At 37.4% G+C, this 27,844-nt stretch overlaps 1 protein-coding gene across 17 annotated transcripts in view; it reads left to right on the plus strand.

Moving 5' to 3' along the window:
- Positions 1-27,844, plus strand: part of LOC122554240 (receptor-type tyrosine-protein phosphatase F-like) — a 469,298-nt gene that overhangs the window by 264,225 nt on the left and 177,229 nt on the right. For all 17 annotated transcript variants that reach the window (XM_087990512.1, XM_087990511.1, XM_087990513.1 and 14 more), the window contains one exon: positions 7,416-7,526. In XM_087990512.1, coding sequence (XP_087846638.1) covers positions 7,416-7,526 — 111 coding nt within the window. The remainder of the gene's footprint in view (positions 1-7,415; positions 7,527-27,844) is intronic.

Below are 27,844 nucleotides of genomic sequence, written 5' to 3' on the forward strand. Positions count from 1 at the left end.
GTAGGTAAAATCACTTGAAATGTTTTCAGATTCTGAATTTGTTTGTCTAGAATATTCTGCAATCAATTTGAAATAGGCACAAGTCAGCAGTTTAAAAAATATAATGATAATAATGCATTTCCTGATTTATGGCTTTACATCTTCATGGTTCAACAATCAACCAATTTAGCTGTTCCAAACATTCAAAATGTGATAAAACTGATGGCAATCACCTGATCAAAATGCAGATTCTCTAAATGAGAAGCTGATAGGCTTATTTTAGTTTCTTGAATTTGAAATGTGTGGGCCTGATTTAACAGTGTATGTGAATAGTTTTTGAATGACTTAACATCATGCCCTATGGATAGTATTATTTTAAATTTGACACTTCCATTTTTTTTGCACACTTTAATTCCCCCACCCTGTCCAGCAATTCTCATAGCCCCTTGAAGATCTAATTTTATCTACTAGGGTTGTGAAAACTTTTAAGTGGCTATGTGAATTGTAAGATTGTAAATTTCGTGATGATTCTTTCTAGTTAAGATCTTTCAATCCTATTCACAGAATTATCCAGCAGTTTCACATGACTTTGCTGATCAGTTTCTGTATTTACTTTTTAATGGCTGTGGTTTCAATATTGCTGTTATTGCCTATTTCATGCATTTAAATTTCCCCCTTTTTCTCTTATACTTTCTTCTGAGAAGCAATAAATATATTTTTCTCTTCCCAATTCATACAACTTTTAACTCTTAAAGTGAACCCACTCATGTCAGTTCAAACTATCCCAACTTGAACTTCCAATCAGGTTAGCCCTAAACCCTTCACATTGTTACACCTGTAAACCTGAGTTAGATATTTCTCTTCCCTTGAGCCCCAAATTCATGTCTCAATTCCAAAATTTCTGTTGACAAATTCCCTCTTCGTGTCCATTTTTTCTCCCTGTTATTTCAGGTTCTTTACAAAGTTCAGATGTAGTAGGAAAGGAAGTGTAATATTCTTGATAATAAATTGAATAAAAGGTGGGAGGTCGATAAATTTTTTTTCCAAACCACAAGGATGTAAACAGTGGTGTGCTCTGTAGTATCAGTGTTTGAACCATTGCTTTAATAAACATGTAACTGATCCATTAGTATTCTTCAGTAATTTGATCTGTTGAAATATAAAATTTATGACATAAATAAGTTTGATTAACTGTGAGGAACACTGCAGAATCAGGAGATTTGAATAATACACTGAAAAGTCAGAAGACAGTAAAATCTAATGTACAGAAATGTGAAGTGAATCATTTTGGAGGGAAAGTAAAAAGCAAGTTTACACTATCCAGTACATGTTTTGACTGGAGTAAAGAAGAGATCGAGATTTGGATTTGGAAGTCTTTAGAAGTTAGAGGAAAGGTTCATGTACATGTCAGAAGAAGAATATTGAATCCCATGTTTTACAACTAAGCTGCATAAAGCAAAAAGCAAATGGACTATGCAAAACCTCTGTAAATTAATGATTAGGCCTCAGTTAGGATATTGTGACTAGGAATGCCAAGGCTATGGAGGGGACACAAAAGAAAATTGCTAAATTGGTGATGAGAGTTTTAACTTAAGCAAAGAGACTTCTCAGAATTCAGGGTTATCTTCATAAAAAGAGGCAGGGGTGCTAAGAGAAGGGTTGATCAAGGATTTCAGAGTAATTACAGATTTCTAAAATTGTAAATATGGCAAAACTGTCTTCACTGCCAACTAGCAGATACAAATGAGTAATGATCAAACAAACAATAGGAGATCTTTTTGCAGCAGGTCATTAGAACATTGGACATACTTCTACCAACAGTGGTAAAGTACAATCTGTTTCAATAGTTTTAACTTTAGAAGCAGATTAATCTTTGAAAAAATAGAATTTTGAAAGAATAAAGGATAGTAGATAACTTTCAGAGTGCAGTGAGACAGAGGGCCGAGGTTTGTAATGTCATGTTGTAATATTTACTTCTTCTACCCCACCACCCAACTTCTTAACCCCCTCAACTCAGCTAGTCGGGTCATACTGAGGCTTCTGCTATATTTTTAACCTGCATTAGACATTTGCTTCTCCATTGTTACTTGGACTTTGTTGATTTTCTTTTAAGGATGTGTTAATTCTAATACACTATTTAATTAGATATTTGAACTGTATCAAATCTCACCTTTCTCCAATTTTCAAAGCTTATAGATCATTATTTTTGACTGTCATTGTTTACTTGCTGCTCAAAGTGATTTAGTTTTTCTAGTGTTCACATGCCTTTAGACAAGCTACTGGCTCGGTTTGTTCACACATTTGAAATGCATACAACATTGTATCTGATGCCATGGAATCAATTACACTTTAGCTCAGGTTTTATTAAATTATAGGGTGACCCTCACTTTGCCAACAGCCACAAGGGCTACTGGTTAAACTGAATATGCAATCTATGAGGATGTTGTAATACATTGTTTTATTTCTGTATTGGGGTCAAGCACTACTGCTCTGTCTCCTGGCGACATTAAACAGTCTAGGCACTGGAACCATTCAATCCATTGACTGCACTTTCTTAATAAAATCAAATGTTATTTCAATTAAATCATCCATTTCATTAAATCATACTAAAATATTTCTCATTTGAATTTTAATGAAGGAATTAATGTGCTTTACATGTTATCATGTTTAAATTAAGTATAGCGAAATTATTTTTAAAAGACAGTTGTAGTGATGGAACTGTCATATAATGACCCAAGCCTTTTTCTGTATTGTTAAGTTATTTTCAGTCTAAATAGAACTATAAAACCCTTGACTATAAAAGGTAAATTAAGTTTAACAGAATTCAAAGAGCAGGTTGTTGATTTAAGTTTGTGACATGGCTAGAGGTTACTAATGTGTTTAGAAATTGCAGTATCTTCACATCGTAACCCTTATCAAGCTGTGTTTGTAAATGAACAAAAAAGGATCAAATTATATTCTTTGGTTAAAGAAGTATATTCTTTAGAAATTTGGTTGTGAAAATATTTCTTTTATGTGGGATATTGCACACCTAATGTAACATGGTAGTGTGAGCTGACCATAAAAGTATTGAACTTCTTATTTTGTGTTAAACAGGGATGTGAAAAGAAATGAGCTGTTAATGTTAGTCTAGTACATTGATATTAGGGATTTTTACTGCATAGTGAAACAGTGAACCTTTTTTCATTTATGTGGGCAAGTTTCTGCTCCCAGTGTTTCCTGGTAGTGAGGCCTGGACACATCCACTTGTGTGTTGTTATTACCTGCATATGCACCCAGATTTCAAAAATACCGAATGGTACTTCAGTGATATCAAATTAATTAATTATGGGATACAATACTGAACATTTCAGTGTTATTTATTTTTCTGTTCATGCTGAACAAGGCATTAAAAAAGGATTTTGGATGAATGTTATTGTTAATTACGTCCAATTGCTTCACTTTTACAATGTTATTTTTAGTCCAGTCAGAGTTAAAGGAAGAAAGTCGCCTTTCTCTGCTGCCTGAGAAAGATCCTAAATGAAATAAGTTGAACATTGTTTGCCAAATTCAAGTTTGCTGTATTCACAGCTCAAACGTTGTATTCATTGGCACAAATCTGGCAGACTTTGGATGCAATTGGATAATTTGAAAAACATGATGAGGAGGTGCTGGTCTTGGACTGGGGTGGACAAATCACTCAACCCCAGGTTAACATAATTATGTCCCAGATTTAACATAACATAAAACTGTTTGACTATAACCTGATGTTGTGTGATTTTAAATTGAAAAAGGCAGACTTGTCATTGGAGCAGTTTGGTGATGCATTAAACTGCCTCCAGATTTTAATGTGAGAATGCTTGATTCTGTTGACAGGTATTGATGGTGGAAAACACTGTCATACCTGGCACTTAGTATCCCTTGACGAGCAAAGAATGATTGCTTAAGTGGGACTACTCATTTTGATCTTTTCAGCATTACCTATGCCTATAAATGATGTTTTATATATGTCCAAGGATGTAATGCATGTTTCATTTTAACGATAAATGCATCGTTGAAGGTGTTCAGCAATGATTTAAACTTTTCCAAGTATGTCTAAAATTCCAAAAGAAGTCTACATTAATGTAGTGTTACACTGACTGGATCATCAACAAATACATTATCTATTTGTTAAAGAGTCAAAATTGATCCCAAATTTGATCTGAAGTGCCGTTCATATAGTATACTACCTTCAGGATACTGTAGCTTCCTTCAAAATCTTTCAGTTATTCCAGCAGTTAATACACATTTTTGTAAGAGTTTAGGCTTAGAAATGCAATTAACCCTGAATATATTGAAATTTAATATAAAGTCTTGGTGATGTACAGCACAGACACACACCCTTTGGTCCAACCCGTACTGTCCTTATGCTGTTCTAGGGATTCACTCGATTCCAGCTGGGTGTACCTGACATATGCCTCCTTTTTCTCGACTAGAGCCTCAATTTCTCTATAGTCATCTAGCATTCGCTGCATCATCAACCTTTCTCTTCACACTGACAGGAACATACTGTTTTTGGACTCTCGTTATCTCATTTTTGAAGGCCTCCCACTTACGGCTGTCCCTTTGCCTGCAAATAGCTGCACCCAATCAACTTGTGAAAGTTAGATTACAGCAGATTAGATTCCCTAAAGTGTGGAAACAGACCCTTCAGCCCAACAAGTCCACATCAACCCTCCGATGATCAACCCACCCAGACCATCTCCCTCTGACTAATGCACCTAACACTATGGGCAATTTAGCACGATCAACCCATCTGACCTGGATTGGGGGAGGAAACTGGAACACCCGGAGGAAACCCACGCAGACACGGAGAGAACGTGCAAACTCCAAACAGACAGTCAACCGAGGCTGGAATTGAACCAGGTTCCTGGTGCTGTGAGGTAGCAGTGTTAACCACTGAGCCACCATGCCGCCCTAATACCATCTTGTCCAAAACCATCAAAATTGGCCTTCCTTCAATTTGCAACTTTATTTTCAGTATTATCTGATAGATCTTTTTGAATTTGGCTCTGACCTGCTAAATTTCAGTCCTTAGCTTTGTGCGTTTGTCAGCATTCTGTTGGTTACTAGCTCTGCCATTTTGGACCTGTAAAATCATATTTTCCATCTTCTTATGAAACAAAACAATGTCTTAGTTCTAAAACACCTGCTAGAACATTTACTTTACACCCCAAGATCCATAAACAAGCTCGGACTTACTAAATACAAATGGTCAGATGGATTTACCAGAAGTTTCTTCCTCGGATTACCTTGAAGTTGCAATATGTTACAGTTATTACATCATTCAAGTCTAAAATGAATATTTCTGTGATCTAATCATAGAATTTTCAATATGTTATACTGTCAATGATTCAAATTTGGTAAGTTCCTGCTTCATGGTTCCACATTTATGTTTTTTCTGAAGTGTGCACTCACTTCAATAATTGATCTTAAATGTACGACTGTGTCGGAGCTAAAGCATCAATATAGCCACTTAACTGTCTAATAATTTTAACAATTTCTGTGTATCATTGGGGTGGAAATTGAATCATTAGGGCTGTATTCCAACAACATGCTTGGCTCCCGCCCCCCCAAAAAAGTGGTTAGTACATAAGAGCTGAACTAGTTTGAGTTTGCACAGTCATCTGTGTTCTTGAATGGGAAGTTTGTCATTATTTGCCCATTCAAGTTTCACAAAGAACTTGCAGTCAATCTAAATCCAGTATGGGATGTAAACAAAGTGCTGTGTGCCATGGTTTTATATTAATATCCTTACTAACAAAACAAAAGGAATAACTTGATTTTATTTTCTTTTACATCTGAAAGTAAGAAACATGACTGGGCTAAAATGACAATTTCTTTGCAAGACAGCACAAACCAAGATTTGATTTTCAGGACTTCAAATAGTGTTTCCATCAGCATTTTAAAACTAAACTAATCCTAAAATAAAACATTAGCTTTTTGATAAAGGATACATTGATATTCTTAAGCTTTGAAGCTTTTATAGGTGTATGGGTAGTGCAATAATAATCTGTTCATACCACCTAAGTTATTTTTTTATATTTCAGTGGAGAGATTTTAAAACAGGAAGGTTGCAACCACCAGTGAGGAAGCTCTCTCACAACTGATGAGTGATTGGCTTTCTTCACTTGTGGCATAAGTCCTGTACTTCCCAAATCCTCAAAGTTGTCCCTGCATGGCCAGTTGGTCATATTCCATAAAATCTATATTGACTAATAAAATATATTTATAACTTGTCTCTGTAAATATAATAAAGCTAAGATATTGTTTTTTACTAAGGGTAGAATAATTTGGTCATAAGGTTGATCTGAAATATAACCAACTAGAATGAAAATTCTTTTGTAGATTCAATGTTTGATCATTCCCTGAGGACTGATGTTCTAGTCAAATTGCAAACTCAACAGTCAGTATTTGTTTTATTATACTGTTGGGCGACATCTTCTTAAAATTTCAGAAGAAATTGGGCATTCTATTCAGTAAAGCAAGTCTGCATTTTGTGCTTCAGTTTGTTTATACCTGTGATGTATAGATTAAATCATCCCATTTTGTGTAAAACAAATCTTGCCACCTGAATCTAAGTAAAATGTTTTCCTTAGTAAATTTTCACTGTGAAAACTTTACATTTTATGACCATCCAGCTTTAGTGAAACTTTTGTTGTACATTATGTGAAACATGATGGCAGACAGAAAAATATAATTATCTGAATTACACGCAGTGTAAAGTTTCTTAGTTGAAACTTACTTAAAATAATATTGTTAACTCCCAAGATTCAGTTATAAGTTAATGCAAACTGTTGACTCTGAATTTCTCAATTGCTGGATGCAGCATATGGTTTACCATGCAGATTTTCTCATTGGCTGTTTAATAACTACAGTACTCTCCACATATTTTATGCAACTGCACAAATGTCCTGATGATTCACCATGCAAGGGTTGAAGTACGAGTCATCACATACATTATCTAAGTGTAGAATAAGGAGTGAAACATTGTCAATGTTGTGTTAGTAAATATTCTTACATATTTATTAGTGTGGAATTGTGAAGCTGGTTGAGGGTTAATATAGAAAGTAGAGTAGTGTTCCAAAATTGGTTTAGTTCATGATTACTTAAATAGAATGTGTTCTTTTTAAATTGATTTTTAAACATACACCTTAGTGAAATCAATGTAGGAACAAAAGCAGTTTTGTTTAAACAGAAGATATTAGTCCAAGGGTGCTATAAATTATTAATTAATTTTTTTGTGTTTTCATTTTATTCCTGTACACTTTGGAAATAAAGGGGCAATATTTGCTTTTTGTTTTTAATGACAACCCATCCTTTTCCACCACATGAATTTCTCACATTTTCTGTATCTCAAAGTTGAATAACTTGTCATTGTGCCAGAAATAACCAGAGCTGTTTGTGTTTTTGTACAGGAGCCTTGCAAATTGAAAACAGTGAAGAATCTGACCAGGGCAAATACGAATGTGTATCAACTAACAGCGCTGGAACGCGTTACTCTGCTCCAGCTAACTTATATGTCAGAGGTAGGAAGTGCACTTCTTCAACTTGTTCCATATTTCAGTATGCTGCTAAAAATGTCTAGGTTGTGAGAAAAATTTTATGAACTATTATTTCATTAGATTTATCCTTTTTCATGCTAATGATCAAATTATTTTTATGTTGAGAATTGACTCACCTTTTCAATATATGTAAACACACAGGGTATCACGAACATCTCCATCAAGCAGCTGCAAAATTGGTTGCTTTGTGTCTTCTAACCAATCAGAATATTGTTTTAAGTATTTAAAACAAAAGTTCAATGTTTCAGCTTTTGGTTTTTGTTTATTGTTACTTTTCTGAGGTTTCTCTTTATCAAAAGGAAATTTGAATGGTCACTTTATCAGAATACCAGACTTATGTTTGTTCAATAATGTAAATGATAGGTAAATCCCATATGAAGACTTTATCCCTTTCAAAGTCAGTGTTTAGTACCTCCGCTAGAGATTCACTTGTGTTGTTATTTCACTTTTTCTAAGTGGACTGTGCTAACTGATTACTTTTAATTCAACTAATTTATTCTTTTTTTTGGTTAAAAATTTGTAAATTTCATTTTAAGTATGTCATCATAAATGCTTTATCATATGTTCCATCTATATCATTGCAATCCTGGAAAACAATCAGATACTTGAACTTCAAGAACGTGGCATTTAACAACAGTAAGGAAATTGAAACAGTGATTTCAGACTGCTCATTGCTCTAAAAATGAAGCAACAGTGGGCAAAATCTAGTATGAATTTGTCCTGTCCAATTCGAACAATTTTCAGAGTTCATCAGTTGTTCTTTATGATGGGGCGGTGCAGATTGTTGGTGCCAGAGTTCTCATGTGAGCAAACAGTAACGTAATACATGAATATCATAGTTATTTGACATCTTGAAGATTATAACATGATTTCCTGACCTTAATTGCTGTATTTGCTCCATTCTGTGAAGAGGATTTAGGCATTGCATTGCATTTATTTCTTCATGGGGTACTGAAAGGAATCGTACTCTATCTGATGATAGAGGTGCAACAGATGGAAGGAATAAACAGAGTGCTGAAGAAAGTCAGCAAGTCTGGCAAAGTCTTTAGAGAGAGAAAGAGATTTAATGGTCAAATTCAATATGATTCTTCTTTGGAACTGAATAGGGAAGGAAAATGATGGTATTTTACGCTGATAAAAAAAGGCAAGTGGAAAAGATGGTGAGGGTGGCCAGAACGAAAGATAAAGGGAGGGTTAATGAAGTAATATAGATACACAATAGGTGTTAATAGGAGGTGTAAATAGTATAAAATAGGGTCAGCTATGCTGAGAGCAAAACCATGGAAACAGGACACCTGATTAGGAGTGACAGGGAAGGCACCAAAATGGAAGGCAATATTCATAGTTTGAAATTGTTGAACTCCATGTTGAATCCAAAAGACTGGAAAGTGCCTAAGCAGAAAAGTTTTATACCTACCAATACATCCTATTCTATAATCTAAAACTTTCCTTTACGACGAATAGTTCTTTCTTTATCTTTTGCTTTGGCCACCATCACCATCTGTTCCCCTTGTTCTTCCTTCCCTTTTGCTGAAAGCATTAAAATCATAATTTTCTAGCTCGTTCCAGAGTGAAGAATAATCATATTGAAATGCTCTTTCTCTCCTCACAGACATTGCCAGACCTGCTGCGTTTTTTCCACATTTACAGAACTTTGCTTTCATAGGAGTAAATAGAGCTTCTCACCTCTCCTCCCTCCATCCCTAAATAGACTATTTTACCTGTTGAAGAACATGAGGTGGATTTGCTTTTCCAAAGAGACAGTGACAAGAGTTGGATTTCACAACTAAAGAATGGGACTTTAGCTGTGTAATCACAGTCTAACTTAAGGAAGCACAGCAGCCCATTTGTGTTCAGCAAAACTGCTGAAAAAAGATAAACGATCTGCTAGTCTGTGTTAATTCTATTAATTGAGAGAATAAATAAGGGTTCGAGAACACCTGAAACCTCCTCCTGAGAATTCAATCATGCCATAAAATCTTGTGCATTTTACCCGGCAGTGTTTCAGCGTAATTTACAATGGTAATGCCCTGAAACATGAACCTCATTCTAAGTTAATGACTCAGATTTAGGTATACAGAAACAAACACAAATTGCTGGAAAAACTCAGCAGGTCTGGTAGCATATGTGGAGAGAAATCAAGAGTTAAAGTTTTAGGTCTGGTAACCCGAGGTTACAGAACGCAATTTCAAAATTTGCAAACACACAGTACTTGGAAGTATGTGAAGAACACAGTGATGGGCTTCGGAGTATATAGGGCAGTGGAGCATTTCTTGAGATATACTGTTAAAAATATCATTAGTGCATTGTGTCAGGTTCACTATCAGTGCTTGGATAAATTCTTACTTGACATATACAATATTCAACTTTTGGTTCACATAACATAATCCAATTGATTTAATGGACACTTCTTGGGCTCTTGTACACTGTTCTTTTTATGTTGCTGAAAAACAGTGTTTGCTATAATAAAATGGCTAGTTGAGTAAAATTTAACCAATATTGAATTTCTTGTAATTAAGCCAAATTGTCCTGCGACGGAAAACCTTTCTTTTGTTCTGCCGCTACATTCAGGTCCCTATGATGGGCAGAACAGTGGCTCGGTGCTTAGCAATGCTGCCTCACAGTGCCAGGGTCAGAGGTTCGATTCCACCCTTGGGTGACTGTCTATGTGGAGTTTGCACATTCTCCCGTGGGTTTCCTCCAGGTGCTCCGGTTTCTTCCCGTAGTCCAAAGATGTGCAGGTTAGGTGGACTCACCATGCTAAATTGCCCAGTAATGTGCAGTCTAGGTGGATTAGCATGGAAAATGCAGAATTATAGGGTAATGGTTGTTGGTCTGGATGGGTGGTTTGCTGTTCGGAGGGTCGGTGTGGACTTGATGGGCCAAATGGCTGCTTCCACATTGTAGGGATTCTCTGATCATTTTATCCTCCCCTGACTTGATATACTTAAGAATTTATTTGATGTTAGAATAAAACTTCTTTAAATGTCATCATTAAAATGGTATTGCGTAGGGACACAAACCTGGCTTATATTCATTTTGAAAACTCTCTACAGACAACATCAAGATTTTGTTGGTTTCTGGCCAGCCTCCAATCATTGAGTTAACTGTTCCATCAAAACAACAACACCATGGGCAGAATTGTAGAAGAGTCTGATGTAGACTACGGAGAGATTTGTGGCAGAATCAGATGAGAGGTCTGACAAGACCAATCTAGATGTCAGGAGCAACTCGTGCCATCTTTTGCAGTTTTCACACTAGCATGGCATGTTTGTCACTAAGCAGCGGCAAGTTGCTAATTAAAGGGAATATTGATTTTTAAATGCAATGAGGATTGCCCAATTTGCCTCATTAATATTCAGCTCTGTATCTTACCAAACTTGCCAAACAAGCTAGATGTTGAGAAAATTCAACACAGAAATCAAAACGGATACCTGGCAAACTCAACTCACTGTTTGCTCCAAAGGACCCTTCGTTTGAACACTGGGCACAAATATCTCAGGTCAAACCTTCTGAAGAAGGGTCACTGGACCCAAAACACTAATTCTGATTTCTGTCCACAGATGCTGCCAGATCTGCTGAGTTTTTCCAACATTTTCTGTTTTTGTTTCTGAATTCCAGCATCTGCAGTTCTTGTGATTTTTTATTTGTTCAGTGGAGTTAGCCTTTGTTCAGGGGGTCCTGGCACAATAAGTCAAGGGCAAACTTCAGTACCAATCTGGGGGCTTGGTAAAGGTCAGTCAGCCACTTGGGTCAGAGTCAGAGTTGCTCTCCACATAAAGAGCGATGATCTGAATGTCAGGGACACCATTACATGTCTTTGAGTCTTTCTCCTCTATAGTTGGCCACTTTCCTTCTGAAATGAGGAAGAGGCAGATATTAAGAGAGATGAAAGTGGGTGACAGTTGTTATTTTTGGTACGGGGAGGTTTTTGAAGCAAATTTATTAGGCAACATAGATGACATGCAGGATTGGTACTGTTTGGGATGGAATGGCTGATAGTGAGGGAGATGCATTAGTGAGACTGGTGGCGCATGAGCCATGGTAGGTAGTGGTACATTAGCAGAGGTCGAAATTGAGTGACTGTGAAGCATCGAAGAGAAGATGGTTGCCCATATGCTGGCAGAGTGGAGTCAGTTAATGACTTTCTTCCTTCACTGATGGGCATTCCTCCAGACAGCTGAGGCTGCATTGACCTGGGTGGTATCTTCAGACAGGCTGATGTGATCTGGTGTTGCGGCTTCACTGCTGGTCCTGGAGGATATGGAATTCCCGCATCCAGTATAAACTCCAAATGATTTCACCCTGTCCGCCATGCCAGGGGGCAAATATCAGGAGCAATGAAGGTAGGTCCAGACTGACATTGCTTGTCCAGGTGCACGGCAAGCTTTTAAAGGTATTGCAGGTGCAAGTGATGGAAGACATATCTGCTGAGTGGCAAGTTGTCTCGGAAATAGTGTGTGGTAAGGTAGGGCCAGAAATGAATGTGAGTGGTGACGTAGGTGTGAGATAGGTGATTAATATGGCAAGTTTGGTAAAAGCTGGTGAAACATTTCACTCGGCTTCACAATGGAAACCTCTCCAAAAAAAAACTTAATACAACTTAGACTTAGTCAAAATCAAATTAATATTTAGCCCTATACTTATGCTCATTTTCTGAATAAATCATCCTCTCCTAGCTTCCATTTCCTCTTCTGGCCTCACTCTTACCAAGAATGGCAATATTCATGTCTGTTACTTGAAGTTTTACAGTGACTTGGTTTCCAGCTTTAAATAAAATTCTGTCATTCTATGTTGCTTTTCTGCACACTTTACCTCTAGATTTTAGCCGTCTGTTCTCAGATTTAAACCTCCCTTTGGGATTTGGGCAAGCATTGCCATGAGTGCGCATCCTAAACCGAGTCAAATCTTCCATTACAGCAGCATTGAGAGGAGCCTATTGCAAGGTTTTCAGGGTCATCGTTATAAACAACAGCATTTTTAATTAGGTTTCATTGCTAACTAAAGGATGATATTAAGTAACATTGAATATTTTCCAAGATCACTGACCATAGGTACTTCATCAGGAGAGTGCCTTGGATGACTCATCTTTCTAATGTCCACTTTCACAGCCATTGTCCATTTACTAAGATTATCTACCTCTTCTATCACTTAAATGTCATGCACTTAAAGGGATGATGTCCCCTATTTAGACTGACAAATCTGATGTCCCCTATTTACTCTTGACGGACGCTATAAGGTATCAAGGTATGGCGGCTCATGCACAGAAACAGCTGATTAAAGGCAGAAGTAAGAGCTGAGGATACTGTGGGATCTTAGTGAGCCCTACCCAAGTTTGATATCTTCGAGTGCATGGCTGACAATGACAACACTCAGTTCTACCTCTCTGGATCTTCCATGACCCTTCCGCTGCCTCTTGCCAGATGGCCTGTAATTTTTTACTGTTAAAAATTGGGAAGGTGAAAGCCATCCCAAAAAGTAAAGAACTGTGGATGCTGGAACTCTGAAACAAAACCAGAAATAGGTGGAGAAATGCAGCAGATCTGGCAGCATCTGTGATAAGAAAGCCGTTCACCCTCCCCCACCCCCTGTCTTCAGAATATGTACAGCCTTTTCCGAGCTACAATCAGTTGTGAAGAAGGGTCACAGGATCCATAATGTTGACTCTGCTTTCTGTCCACAGGCGCTGCCAGAATTGCTCAGTTTCTCCAGCAATTTCTGTTTTTTGTTTGTGAAAGCCATCCCTTTCAGTTCTACTAGTTGTTTATCTTTGGCCACTGTCTTGAGTTGAGCCACATTGTTTATACCCTCTTTGTCCAATTCTCTCCATCACAGAAGTCATCAACCTATAATTCTTTAATATTGCCTTCCTTCACTTTAATCCCTGTTGCTACAATCCTCAAGGATGGCTTTGTCCTCTCTCTACAACCTCATTTCCCCTTCCCCCACCTCACCCTAGTTCTAAACTTCCAGCTCAGCACTGTCCCCATGACTTGTCCGGACTTGTCCTACCTGCCTATCTCCTTTTCCACCTATCCACTCCACCCTCTCCTCCCTGACCTATCACCTTTTCCCCTCCCCCACTCACCCATTGTACTCTATGCTACTTTCTCCCCACCCCCACCCTCCTCTAGCTTATCTCTCCACACTCCAGGCTCACTGCCTTTATTCCTGATGAAGGGCTTTTGCCCAAAACGTCGATTTCAAAGCTCCTTGGATGCTGCCTGAACTGCTGTGCTCTTCCAGCACCACTAATCCAGCATCTTGAGATTTGACTACTGCAGTGCTGTCCTGGTCGGTCTCCCATCCACCATCTTCCTGATTGGACTTAGTGAACAACCAGCTCACCAGTCATGTTCATTCCTATGACTAATTTTTAACTCCTAGTTCTTTGAAGGCTCTGATTAAAAATTCTGATCTTCGTGTATAATGTCTTTTAGGATTTTGTCCCTCTTACATCTATAACCTCCACCAGTCCTTCAACTATTAATTTCCTACCAGCTCTCTCCATTACTCCATCCTAACCAATAAGGAGTTGCTAAGTGGATAGTATAACCGACCAATTTACAAAGAGTTCAAATTCTTCCTCTTTTAATGTGCGGATTGTTAAATGTTGATCTGTTGTTTTTATAAGATCTCTAATCTAGCAGCATATTAGGGTAATGAATTGCAGTGACAATCAGTGAACTGATTAATGTATTTATCAAACAATAACCTTGAGATTTTGTCTGCTTTCAGTCTCTGTATAATTAAGCCTATTTATTTTTGTAAATGTGACTCAAAGTTAAGTTCAATGTTAACAACAAGTAACATTTAAAGGAAAATCTTCTTTATTTCAGGATGTCTGCATTACAGGATGTTAATTGAAAATGATGGCATTAAATCTGTAGAGAAAGACTTGTATTTTATATAACATCTTTACTGCAATGAAACAATGAAAGGTAGTTCATAAGAACCACAAAGGGAGTTGTTAAATCAACATTCAAAAGCTCAGAAAAGGGGCATAATTTAACATGTCTTAAAGAACAAAGAAGAATGCAGCACAATACGCCTCCCCCCCCACCCCAAAAAACCCCACACCTTGAACCTGGGCCCCCAGTAATAGACCCCTTCACCCTAAGAAAAGCCTCATACTTTCCACTCTATCCAGGCCAATCAACATCTTATAAGCTTGAATCAGGTCGCCCCTCAACCTTCCATTTTCCAGTGAAAATAAATCCAGTCCATCCAACTTTTCTTCATAGCTAAAATCCCCATACCAAGTAACATCCTGGTAAACCTTTTCTGTACTCTCTCCAAAGCATCCACATCCTTCTGGTTGTGTGATGACCAGGACTGTGAGCAATATACCAAGTGTGGCCTAACTTGTTCTGTAGAGCTGCAGTACAACTTTGCCTATCCTTGTACTTGATGCCCCTTCCAATGAAGGCAAGCATACCATAGGCCTTTTTTACTACCATATCTACTTGTGCTGCCACCTTCAGTGATCTGTGGACCTGCACTCCCAGGACCCTCTGCATATCAATGCTTCTAAGCATGCTGTCATTCACTGTATAATTTCTACTTGTACTTGACCATTCAGAATAATTCACCTCACATTTGTCTGGATAAAGTTCTTAAAAGAGGAAAGCAAGTAAGAGATCTGTGTTTTATTCCTTCATATAGCTGCTGGCTGTTCCAGCATCGTTGCCCATCCCTAATTGGCTTGAACTGAATGGTTTGCAAGGCTATATCAGAGGACGGTTGGGACTCAGTCACATTACTGTGAGTCTGGAGTTGCAAGTAGGCTAGACTAGGTAAGGCTGGCAGTTTTCCTTCCCTAAAGGATCTTAGCGAGTCAGATTATTAATAGTTGTCATGATCCCCAATACTGATTTAGCTTTGTATTCCAAATGTATTAGCTGAATTTAAACTCCATTAGTTGCATGTCCCTGGAATTATTAGTCAAATGTCATTACTAATACACCAGAAATTACCAACACACCACAATCTACCCCTAAGTGGTAAAAGTATTTCAGGTCCTGGGGCCTAAGCAATTGTTCATCAGTGATGGAGCAGTTGTAGTTGGAAATGCCCAAGAGTTCAGAATTAGAAGAATACAAATACCATGAAAAGTTGGGGGTGGAGAGGATGTTGGTGGTGGTGGTGGGAGTGGGAGAAGGAAAGTTGGAAGAGATTGCAGAGTCGGGAAGAGTGAGATCATGAAGAGATTTGAAAACAAGGATGAGAATATTAAAATCAGCACTTTGCTTGACCAGGAGCCAATATACAATTATGAGCACAGGGTCAAAAGTGGAAATGGGGCTTGCTGCAAATTAAGTTTTATGCAGCAGTTTGCTTTATTTTCTCAAGTTTAAAGAGCTCATTATTTGAAGTTTAATTGGAATTTTAATCTAATGGGAGGAGGATGAAACTGATGTAACAGTTTTTGTCCTGCAAATAAATATATACAGTGGGTCCCATTTCATAATACAGTTAGCACCCCTTGTCTGTGATCAACATTCCTGCTTTGGAGCACATGCAGACTACATGACAAGAAGAAAAGAAAAACTTACTATCCAGTTAGTATTATTAATGATCAATGTTTTCATAAATTATAAACCAGTTGAGATCAGATATTTAGTAGTGATCTGCCTTATGATAGGTCCACTACTCCTCAGTTCACCTCTCAAGGTATTGTGTATTTAGCTTTTAATCATAAATTGACCTCATGGTCTATTATCTTGTCAATCCACCAGATTCAGATTGTTACAATGAGTCATTTACAGCTTTCAAATGACCTGTAAATGACTATTTTCATAGATAGTGACAGCAGGAATGCATTACTGCCATTGGCACATTACTATATAGGAAGAGCTGCATTCTCCAGAAGGTAACTTGGCCTCAGTTTAGTCATGTACTGGTAAATCAAGAGCAGAAATGGGGCTGTGTAATGAGATATCCAGAATGAATGGCTGGATGAACACCATCTATTATGGAGGAAAAACAATTCTACTTCAAATTAGATATTCACTCCAAAAGCAAGGCATTGATATTATTTGAAGATTTGGAAGTCTCTTCCCCTCAAATGTTATCTACAATAACAAGGCATAGATATTTTCTGAAGGTGTGGAAGTCTCTTCTCCTCAAGTTATCTATGATTATAGAGGGATCTTGATCAATTGGGCCAATGAGCTGAGGATTGGCAGATGGAGTTTAATTTGGATAAATGCAAAGTATTGCCTTTTGATAAAATGAACAAGGGCAGCACTTATCCAGTTTATGGTGGGGCCATGAGTAGAGTTGTCAAACAGGAAGACCTTAAGGTTCAGGTACAAAGTTCTTTTAAATAAGTAGATAGTGTGGTTAAGAAGGTGTTTAGCACGCTTGCCTTCATTGCACAGACCACTGAGTAAAAGAGTTGGGATGTCGTGTTGAGGTTGTAGAAGACATTGGTGAGGCTACTTATGGAGCATTGTGTACAGTTCTGGTTACCCTGCTATAGGAAGAATATTATTAAATTAAAGAGAGTTCAGAAAAGATTTACAAAGACATCGTCAGGATTGGAGGCTTTGAGGTATAAGGAGAGGCTGGCACTTTTTTCACGAGTGTAGGAGGTTGAGGGGTGACCTTATAAAAGTTTATAAAATCATGAGGGGCATAAATAAGGTATGTAGCATGAGTCTTTTCCCTAGCAAGCATATTTTTGAGGTGAGAGGAGAAAGGCTTAAAAGGGACCAGAGGAGCAACTTTTTCACACGGAGGGTGGTTCAGATGTGGAATAAACTAGCTGAGGAAATGGTTATGCAGGTACAGTTGCAAAGACATTTGGATCGGTATATGATTAGGAAAGATTTAGAGAGATATCAACCAAATGCAGGCAAGTGGGACCAGTTTAGTTTGGAAAAATTGGTCGGCATGTATGAGTTGGACCGAAAGGTCTGTTTCCATGCTGTATGACTCTATGATTCTATCACAGGTAGCACAACGTTGAAGGCAGTTTTTTATTTGTCTTTAATTTGAAGCAGTGTCCTGCTAATACAGTGAATTGGAAAAGTGACTTTCAGAACTTGGAGGTTCATGCTTGTGGCTACTCATCGTATACTGTAGCAATGATATGAAAATCCTTCAAAAAGCAATAGCAACTGTCACAACTTGCTTGGGCAGTGCGTAAACATTATTGATTTAAAAGTTTTGAAACAGTAGCCCAGCCTTTGTGGTGACAATGACGTAGCAAGCCCAATCCCTGTTGACTTCAAAATAAGTCTTGCTGATCACACCAATGATTGCTGGTAAGAATTTACTGCTATCACAAAGTAGTAGTGCTGCATCTAATTGTAGCATTCTGTATTGGGCATTCCCAGGTGCAGCTAGAGAGATGTTATCAGACTATCCAAGCAACCAAAGACCAAGAGATTATCACAAATGCGCAGATGGCAGATAGTGAAATTGGAATTCACTGAAAAAATCTGGAATTAAGAGTTTAATGTTGACCATGAATCCTTTGTCGATTGAGAGAAAAACCATATGGTTCACTAATGTTCATCTGGTCTGGCATGTGATTCTAGACCCTCAGCAATGTGGTTGACTCTGGGTAATTGGAAATGGTCAATAAATGCTGGCCTTGCCAGCGATGTCCTCATCTCATTGGATTTAGCGTTTCCTAAATTCAACTTAACTAGGCAAAATGGTCATCACAGTTCAGTTTATTATAATTCTCAATAAATTGGGAATTTCCCAAGACCTTTGTACATGGCATGTCTCCCCTTCCTCCCACAGCAGCCTGCTTGATAAAAACTCCATCCGCTACCTGAACACTGGCACCCCATGCTACAAGATGTGCAATCTACAAGATACAACTTCTTCGACTCACCAAATCTCCATGCTGTGTCCCAAGTAATGCATTACCTTGATCTGAAGATATATGCCCATTTGTCATTATTGCTAGATCAAAATCTTGGATGACCTGACCATACAGCGCCGTGGCTGTGCTTATACTGCACAGACAACAGTGGTTGAAGAAGGCAGCTCAACTTGTCAAGGGAAGTTAGAATGAGCAATATATGCTCTTCATACTAGCAGTACCTAAATTTATTAGTTCAAATAAAAACTTCACAATTATTTATTACATTTATTTTACCACAACAACAAATCACTTGTTTTATTTGTGATGTGTTATTATAATGATATGAATTACACTAATTGTTGTTTCATGACATTATCTAGTTACAATTCAAAATGTACAATGTAGTTCAGTATTTGCATCATCTTTATCATGCCATTAGTCTCCCTAATAATTTCAAGAAGTGATTATATATTCCAATGCAATAAAAAGTCTTTCTAGTCACCTACATAATTGCAAGAATGAGCTTGCCATTGAAACAACTAAGATCAAATGTCTAACAGCTTTTGCCAGATTGACCAGATTACCTCTATGTAATTATCTGCACTCATAAGATTATTGTTCTAGAATGCATAAGTTTGAATCTGCTTCCATTATCCTCGTGTCTTTTCAAAATTGCTTATGGTTGTGTTCAGGAGGTCTCAGTGAACTTGGAAATTGATGCTGAGTAGTTTCATGAACCAGGGTATGCTTGTGCAGTTATTCTATTTTACTTCATGACAAAACCAAACTGGTGAATTTATTGGATCAAAAGAAGAGAGAATTTATTTCAAAGCATAATTCAAGACTTGCAAAATATTTAATGCGTGGTGGTATGTTCTATGCCAGACAAGTTGCTCCAGCTTTAAAGCCTGCTGACATTAGCAGAAGAATTACAAATTGGTATTCAAATTTCGTTAAAATGAAAAGGGAGTAATTATGCTTGCATTTTTCTAATGCCAACCTTTGGAGGAGGGTGAATGCTCTCTGTTTACAACTGGCCTATACCAGATAGGGGAAAGAATAGAAAAACTTGATTCTTAAAAAACATTCTTGAATATTGCTTCTAAACCTATAGTGTTGGAACCAGTGATGCTAATCAAATTCTATTGTAGCTCATTCTATTTCTTTTAAAACTATGCAGCCATTAGTTTAGTGTGATATGCCCTAAGACTTATTTTAAGGCAAATATAATTTATTTATTTCCTTTTTCTTGTTATATGTTTGCTGATCTGTAGCCTAATGCTTGTTCCCTCTTTAAATTGTTATAGCTTTTTTTGGTTGTCACATATAAACAAAAAAGCTATGGTAACCTTGTTTGGAAATATAGGATATTCCAACTTTGTGTGTTTCTGTCACAAATTTACTTGACTTTAACAATGTTTCTATCCTGTACTGTCTGTCAAAATACAGAGCCAATGTGCTGAAAACATTGATCAAACTTTTTAAAATTATATTTTAATTTAATAGTCCTTTTAAATATTTTATACTGCATATATGTGAAGGGCTGGGAAGTGGAGTAAAATAAAACATACCATATAAACAAAATTGTAAAATGATAAAATTTGGATGGCAAGTTCCAAGTACGGTCAACGCTGTCCCACAGTGGACTTCCAGTCAGTGGCATGTCCAGGCAAATACATTTAACATATTTTCTTTCTGTTTTCAGTAAAGTTGCAACAAATTTATTTTAAACTTTTTTTTAAGTAATTAGAAGAATTTTGTGTTTTTGAAAGTCCAAATTTCAGGATTTTGACCCATTTTGACAATAATTATTAGAACATAGAACATAGAACATAGAAGAATACAGCGCAGTACAGGCCCTTGGGCCCTCGATGTTGCGCCGATCCAAGCCCACCTAAACTACACTAACCCATTATCCTCCATATACCTATCCAATGCCCTCTTAAATGCCCATAAAGAGGGAGAGTCCACCACTGTTACTGGCAGGGCATTCCATGAACTAACGACTCGCTGAGTGAAGAACCTACCCCTAACATCAGTCCTATATCTACCCCCCCTTAATTTAAAGCTATGCCCCCTTGTAATACCCGACTCCATACGCGGGAAAAGGTTCATACTGTCTACCCTATCTAACCCCCTAATCATCTTGTACACCTCAATCAAGTCACCCCTAAACCTTCTTTTCTCTAGTGAAAACAGCCCCAAGTGCCTCAGTCTTTCCTCATACGATTTTCCTTCCATACCAGGCAACATCCTGGTAAACCTCCTCTGCACCCGTTCCAATGCCTCCACATCCTTCCTATAGTATGGCGACCAAAACTGCACACAATATTCCAGATGCGGCCGTACCAGAGTCTTATACAACTGCATCATGACCTCAGGACTCCGGAACTCAATTCCTCTACCAATAAAAGCCAGTACGCCATATGCCTTCCTCACCGCACTATTTACCTGGGTGGCAACTTTCAGAGATCTGTGTACATGGACACCAAGATCCCTCTGTTCATCCACACTACCAAGTATCCGACCATTAGCCCAGTACCCCATCTTTTTGTTATTCTTCCCAAAGTGAATCACCTCGCACTTAGCTACATTGAATTCCATCTGCCACCTTTCTGCCCAGTTCTGCAGCTTCTCTATTGTTTTATTGCCATCTAATGTTGCAAGCCCTGACGATTATTGTTAGGTATCAATTGATTTTTCCACTGTACATAATGCCCACTTGTGCACACTGCTGAAATAGTTGTCTCCTGAAACTATTCTTTTTAATTGTAGAAACCACCACACCACTTCCCAGCCTGGATTTAATAATATAATTTCACAACTCTTCTTTCTTCTAACAAGTCTGCAGCAATGGTATAGTTGACTCTTTTTGAGTACAGAATTGTGCTTTTTTTTCTCAAGGGTCTAACACAGGGTGTGATTATAACATGGCACAACACCATGTGCTGTGCGTGTGTGTCTGGTTTATGAATGTGCATATGTGAAGCTGAAAACCACCGCACTATTGTCTTGTCTTGTTCTTTCAGTGCTGTGAGGATTGATGAAGCCTGGCCTGTTTTTACTCTCTGTGTTTTTCCTTGTCTTTTTATTCCCTCCTCATCCTCATTGCACTCTACCATCAAACCCTTCATCTCTCAGATCAGCGAGAAGGTTGGTCTCTTTCACTTCTTATCCACCTACGCCACGCCAAATGGACTGTCCTATAGTGAAACAGAGGAGAGCTGGGGTTTCTGGCTCCCTGCCAGGCACAGCCTAGCCCTACCTGTTGGAATCTAATGACTTTCTGCTTAAGTGTCTTTAAAAGTTGTGGAAGTGTCAGCGTGCTGCATGTTAATCTTACTTTCAATTCTCAATCAATGGCTCTGTTCTGTGCCATGAGGAAAATTTTATCTGCTCTCTGCTTCTTTCACAGTTGGTAGCTGCATGACTATTACTTTGAAATGATAATCCAAATTTCACCTTCAGCTTTTAAAATTGTTGAGGCAGTTATTCAGATTTTTACATTTGATCATCACAAATACCAAATTACTTCAGATTTCTTAATTTATAATACATTTAAAATATGAAATTGATCACATCCATTTGGAATAGCCAAGCTCGAACGACGCACCTAAAGTGATTTTATAAATATGCAAGTATTAATATTAAAGCTAGAATTATTTTGATGCTACAATGAAGTCACAGTAGTGGAGTAAATAACAACAGAAGATACGAGAGTTACAAAGGAGGTGATCCTGCACTCACAGTATTTTGCTTTTGCTACATAAACAATAGTGTCTGAATTGGAAATTTTATCTATTTGTAATTTGGTGTTCGGCACAAACTACGGTGGTCAAAATGGAATTACCATAGACTGTAATGTATCCCTTCATAGTACAGATCCCTTGGTTTAATGAAATTATCTTGATTCTTAACATTTCTGCTGTTTTTCATAGGTTTTTCGCTTCAGTTCTCTTTATCCTTTTCTCTTTTCATTTTTATAGAACAGTAAAACTGTGTTACTTTGATTTCTGTACAGTTGTCACAATGAGATGTTAGTATGATACTTAATTGGCATGTCCTAATTGAAACTAAAGCTCATGTCTTTAGTAATAAAAACAAGCATCTTCATGGATTCAGAATGAGTAGTTTGCTCATTTTCAAGCACCTCAAGTTTTTGTTGGCGCTTTACAGAGGAAGATGTTTTGGTCAGATCCTGCTTCAAACAGCTTAACTCATTTGTGTATGTCCAGTGAGTGACAGAGTTAGGGCAGAGAAAAATATTATACATAACATTTGAAAGAGGATTGATTGGGGAAAATTCAATTGCAGAAGGTCAAACTTCATGCATGCCAATGGCTCAAAGCTCTTTTTATTCCTGCTTTTCCAGACAATATCCCGAATGTTTAAATTTTGTGGATATCATATATCACAGCTTTTACAAATTGTCTGTAGGGAAACTCACTCCATCATTGAGAAGTTGGGTGTGCTTTTTTAGCTACAAAGAGCTTTGGGATATCCTGGAACTATGAAGGGCATATTCTTCATAAGTTCTCTGTTGCAGAAATTAAATGGCTCTCAGTCTGCATTACATTACTTTATTGAGGGTTCTACTTTGTATCATACGATTATAGGACCATATTCCACATGTTTAGCTCTAAACTGACCCTTAAATTGGTCTCGCAAGCCATTTAGTTATTTCAAGTCTCTGCAAGATAATTCAAGAAAATGCCATATTGTTAGCTTCCCAAAGCAGATAGAAATATACAACAGCTGTTGGCCTTGCCAGTGATGCTAACATCCTGAAAACAATTTTTCTTTTAAAAAGCAGTGATTGTAGTAATGAAATGTATGCTGTCTTACGTTGTAGACATACATTCACTATGTTATGAATGGTGCTATGGTCAATTTTTTCATTCTTTCATGTGATGTGAGTGTCCCTAGCTTAGCCAGCATTTGTTGCTCAATCCTCATTCACTCAAGATGATGCTGGCATGTTGCTGTCTTGAATTATTACAGTTCATGTGGTGTGAGCCCTTTTAGGATGGGAGTTCAAAGCTTTTGACCCAGCTACTCTGAATGGATGGCAATTTTGGACATCAGTCCCACCTAATTATCTGTTACAAGTAGACTACAAGAATAGGAACAGGAGCAGGCCATTGCCCTCGATTCAGTTCCACCATTCAATAAGATCATAGTTGATCAGGCATTCCTCATGTCCACTCTCCTGCCTTTTCCCATATTCGTTGATTGCTCTACTGCTAAAAATCTCTCCATCTCAATCTTAAATAAACACAAGGACTTGGCCCCTCAGCCTCTTTGTGGCAAGGAGTTTGAACGACTTTCAGCCCTCTGAGAAAAGAAATTCCTCCTCATCTCTGTAATTAAATACACATTTTTACATATTCTTCCATGCTGGTATTTGAACTCATACTCCCAAAGTTTCAATCTGTCCAGTTTGAATCACCATATTAGATGGCATTCCTGCTAAACCACTGCTTTGAAATGCGTTGTTGAAAGACAATAGTAGAGGGAAATTAAATCCATACCAAAAGGTTAATTAAATCTTTCTTTACCCACCTTTTCTGAACACATTCTGGACACATTGCCTATGCAGTGACCATGGTGAGGTCTATTTCTGTCTCTATATGATCCTGGTGCACATTATGTTTGCCTCTGCTGCAACCTTCGCAGGTTCTTTTTTCCATTTCGAAAGTTACCCTCATTAAGCTCATTCCTGCTTCTGTATGACCACTGATGTGCATTTAGAGTCATAGAGATGTATAGCATGGAAACAGACCCTTCGGTCCAACCTGTCCATGCCGACCAGATATCCCAACCCAATCTAGTCCCACCTGCCAGCAGCCGGCCCATACCCCTCCAAACCCTTCCTATTCATATACCCATCCAAATGCCTCTTAAATGTTGCAATTGTACCAGCCTCCACCACTTCCTCTGGCAGCTCATTCCATACACGTACCACCCTCTGCGTGAAAAAGTTGCCCCTTAGGTCTCTTTCATATCTTTCTCCTCTCACCCTAAACCTATGCCCTCTAGTTCTGGACTCACTGACCCCAGGGAAAAGACTTTGTCTATTTATCCTATCCATGCCCCTCATAATTTTATAAACCTCAAATAGGTCACCCCTCAGCCTCCAACACTCCAGGAAAAACAGCCCCAACCTGTTCAGCCTCTCCCTGTAGCTCAAATCCTCCAACCCTGGCAACATCCTTGTAAATCTTTTCTGAACACTTTCAAGTTTCACAACATCTTTCCAATAGGAAGGAGACCAGAATTGCACGCAATATTCCAACAGTGGCCTAACCAATGTCCTGTACAGCCGCAACATGACCTCCCAACTCTTGTACTCAATACTCTGACCAATAAAGGAAAGCATACCAAACGCCTTCTTCACTATCCTATCTACCTGCGACTCCACTTTCAAGGAGCTATGAACCTGCACTGCAAGGTCTCTTTGTTCACCAACACTCCCTAGGACCTTACCATTAAGTGTATAAGTCCTGCTAAGATTTGCTTTCCCAAAATGCAGCAAATCTTCTTTCTGCTCCTATAAAGACCCAAGCAGACCTCTCTATTGCATTAACATTGACTTGATGGAGACCATTTCTGTTTCTACAATATTCAATATTTCCTGTTCTACAATGATTCTAGTGGGCTATAGAAAAAAAACTACAGCTAGCACAACTAGTGCGTAATTAAGAACCGGTATCATATAATGATGTCTGCATTGCTTTAGTGAGAGAGTACTTTGGCAATGTTATTTAAATTTACAATAAGAATAATAATCAGCATAGTGAAGGACCCAGTAATATAAGAATGAAAATTTTAACCATCTAATGTCAGTTAATCGAATAACTTCTCTGATTGAGACTGCTGTTTTGGATTGTAAGGACCACTAGATGAAACATTTTTATTTCGCTATCCATCATCCTAATAATCACATGATACAATAGTAATGAAATTGTTAACTAAAATCAATCTGTATTTTTTAGTTCATTACAGAATCATTATCTGGAAAATTCACAACAGTGGAGAACATTGGGAACCTTTTGCCAGTTATAACAAATTTGGGATAGTTTGGCTACTGGCTTCCGCCTTGACACTGCAATGTATTCCTTTCTGTTCTTGCCTTTTGTTCCACTTTCTTTTGAATCGTCATTAATTCATACTATATTTCATCCTTTTTTTTACACCTATGTTGAATTGATGTTAGGATAATCTTTTGTTTATAGCACAACCTTTGTTTTCTCTTCCTGTAGAATTAAAAGATACAGGAGAAAAGCACATATGACTGCAAAACTGGGTAATATCAGTGTAGTTCACGTGGCGACCTCCAAATTTCTGGCATCAGAAATTGACATCAAGTCACATTCAATCCATGGCAAGAATATCTTTTGGATTTAATTACTGAAAGTGAAAAATAAAACCTTTTCTTAGCTTATTTTTTTTGCCCCTCCCCCCCCCCCCCAACGTTGTAGCACAGACAATATCAGTCAGGCACATTTATTTTGTTTGGGCAAAATAAGAATTACCAGATAATAAAGCTTTTCTTGGAAATTGGTTTTGACGTCACTGGAGGAGCGATGATAGACTAATTCCATTATGTTGAATTCAGCTACCAACATGAAACGGACAGAGCAATCAATAAATGTTGTATGCTAATATTGCTGTGTTTGTGAGTCAGAGCATGTTGAATTATTAATTTTTCCCCTCCTTTATTTCCTTTGTGAATTTGAAGTTAATGTATGCTATTATAGATTTTTGCATGCACTTCTTGGAAGAACTTGAGGCTCTACCCCAGCTTACTGACTTGCATTTCATTTTATACATAACATTCAACAAAATAGAAGCATCACCACTGCTGCAGTGTCCATTCAACAATGTTCAAAAAGGATTAACTGATGTCTAGATTTATCACTCTACCAATGCTGATATCTAAAACCAATGTTTGGGTGACATGGTTAAACAGAAAAGGGAAAGGTGATGCAGGATTGAAAGATTTGGAAATGAAAGGCTCCAGCTGCATATCCATGATAAATTTGTCATTTCATATTTGAAAGCATAATCTGGTTTATTATACCAGTCTTTAAGAAAAAGGCTTCCTTTGAGTGCTCCTGTTGATTGAAACTGTTCATTGGCATTGAATCTTACTTTTTTGCCAAAGTTTAAATTACTTTCAAAACGATTGAGTTTCTTTTGCCCTTTAACAGAATAGTGTGATTGGTATAGTGTAATATCAGTATCAGTTGAATCCTGATTTCGAGTGGGACTGGGATGAATGTGAAATAATTTTTAATACTGAAATTGACTGAGTTTGAATCCTACAGTTAATGATGTGATGATTTGAACAAAATTTGGTATGTTAGCAAGTAACATGTAGTTTTCATAAGTGATTGCTATTAGATAAGATATCATTATGGCCAACTAGATTAACCTATTTTTACAATATCTTTACCTGTATTTAATAGCTAGTTTTGGGAATAAGATTCATGCTTTGTTATTTATTTGTGCAATATGTTCCTCATGTTTTCCTGTTCAATGCATGCTGGTATTTGCACCTAAGCGAAGCAACATGTCTTCTGTTTTTTTAAGTCGTGTGTCTTCTATAACTGGATCTAATTTCATTTGTGAACACCATAACCTGGTTCTCATATTCTCATATTTAACAGCACTCTATTATTAAGAGACTATGAATCTATTTAATGTTTGGTAAACAGGAATATTTGATTTCCTGCCTTCCATTGTTTTAGATATTTTTTATGTGGAAAATAGACCACATCCTTATTTTCATCCTTATTTTAATTTGTTACAGAATGGCATTTCACAGAGCAATCTGAGATTGCTTCCTATGTATTAGTTATGTAAATGTAACTCAAAAATGAAACATTAACAATACTGAGTTGCCATTCTCTATGCGGTGGGGTTATGTTAGGTTTGAATTCTCAATTTAATTCTCATGATAGGAAATAGATCAGCCATTATTTTATCAACTGGCAGAGCAGGCTTGGAGGGCAAAATGGCCCACTGTTGATCCTAATTTTTACCTTGTAAATTGATAAATAAAGTCACATCAAGAAACACTTTGAATGTTCCACGTTATTCGTGGAAATACAATGATGCTTTACAAATAGAACTTTGCTAAATAAGAAATTGGAGAAATTGTACATGTAATATTAACTATGAAAATCCTGACATTAGTTTAATCAACCTTGCAAATTTTGTTGAAAAGTGTACAATGACAGAGGTACTTCATAGTAGCAATTTATCCTTACACTGATGTAGATAAGACGTATTTTGTATGGAATTGGAATTTTGAATATCCATCCCAGTTCCAATACTATTATTGATTGTTATGTTTGTCATAGTTCCATTGCTATCATTGGAAGAAAAGAAATTTCTAATGATTTGAATTGTGAAAATGCATGGCATGCTTTACTGTAATGCATTCCTTAAT

The sequence above is a fragment of the Chiloscyllium plagiosum genome, unplaced genomic scaffold (assembly GCF_037043375.1).
Source record: "Chiloscyllium plagiosum isolate Xiang-an unplaced genomic scaffold, Cpla_swu_hap1 HiC_scaffold_9, whole genome shotgun sequence".
In the NCBI taxonomy this organism is placed as follows: Eukaryota; Metazoa; Chordata; class Chondrichthyes; order Orectolobiformes; family Hemiscylliidae; genus Chiloscyllium; species Chiloscyllium plagiosum.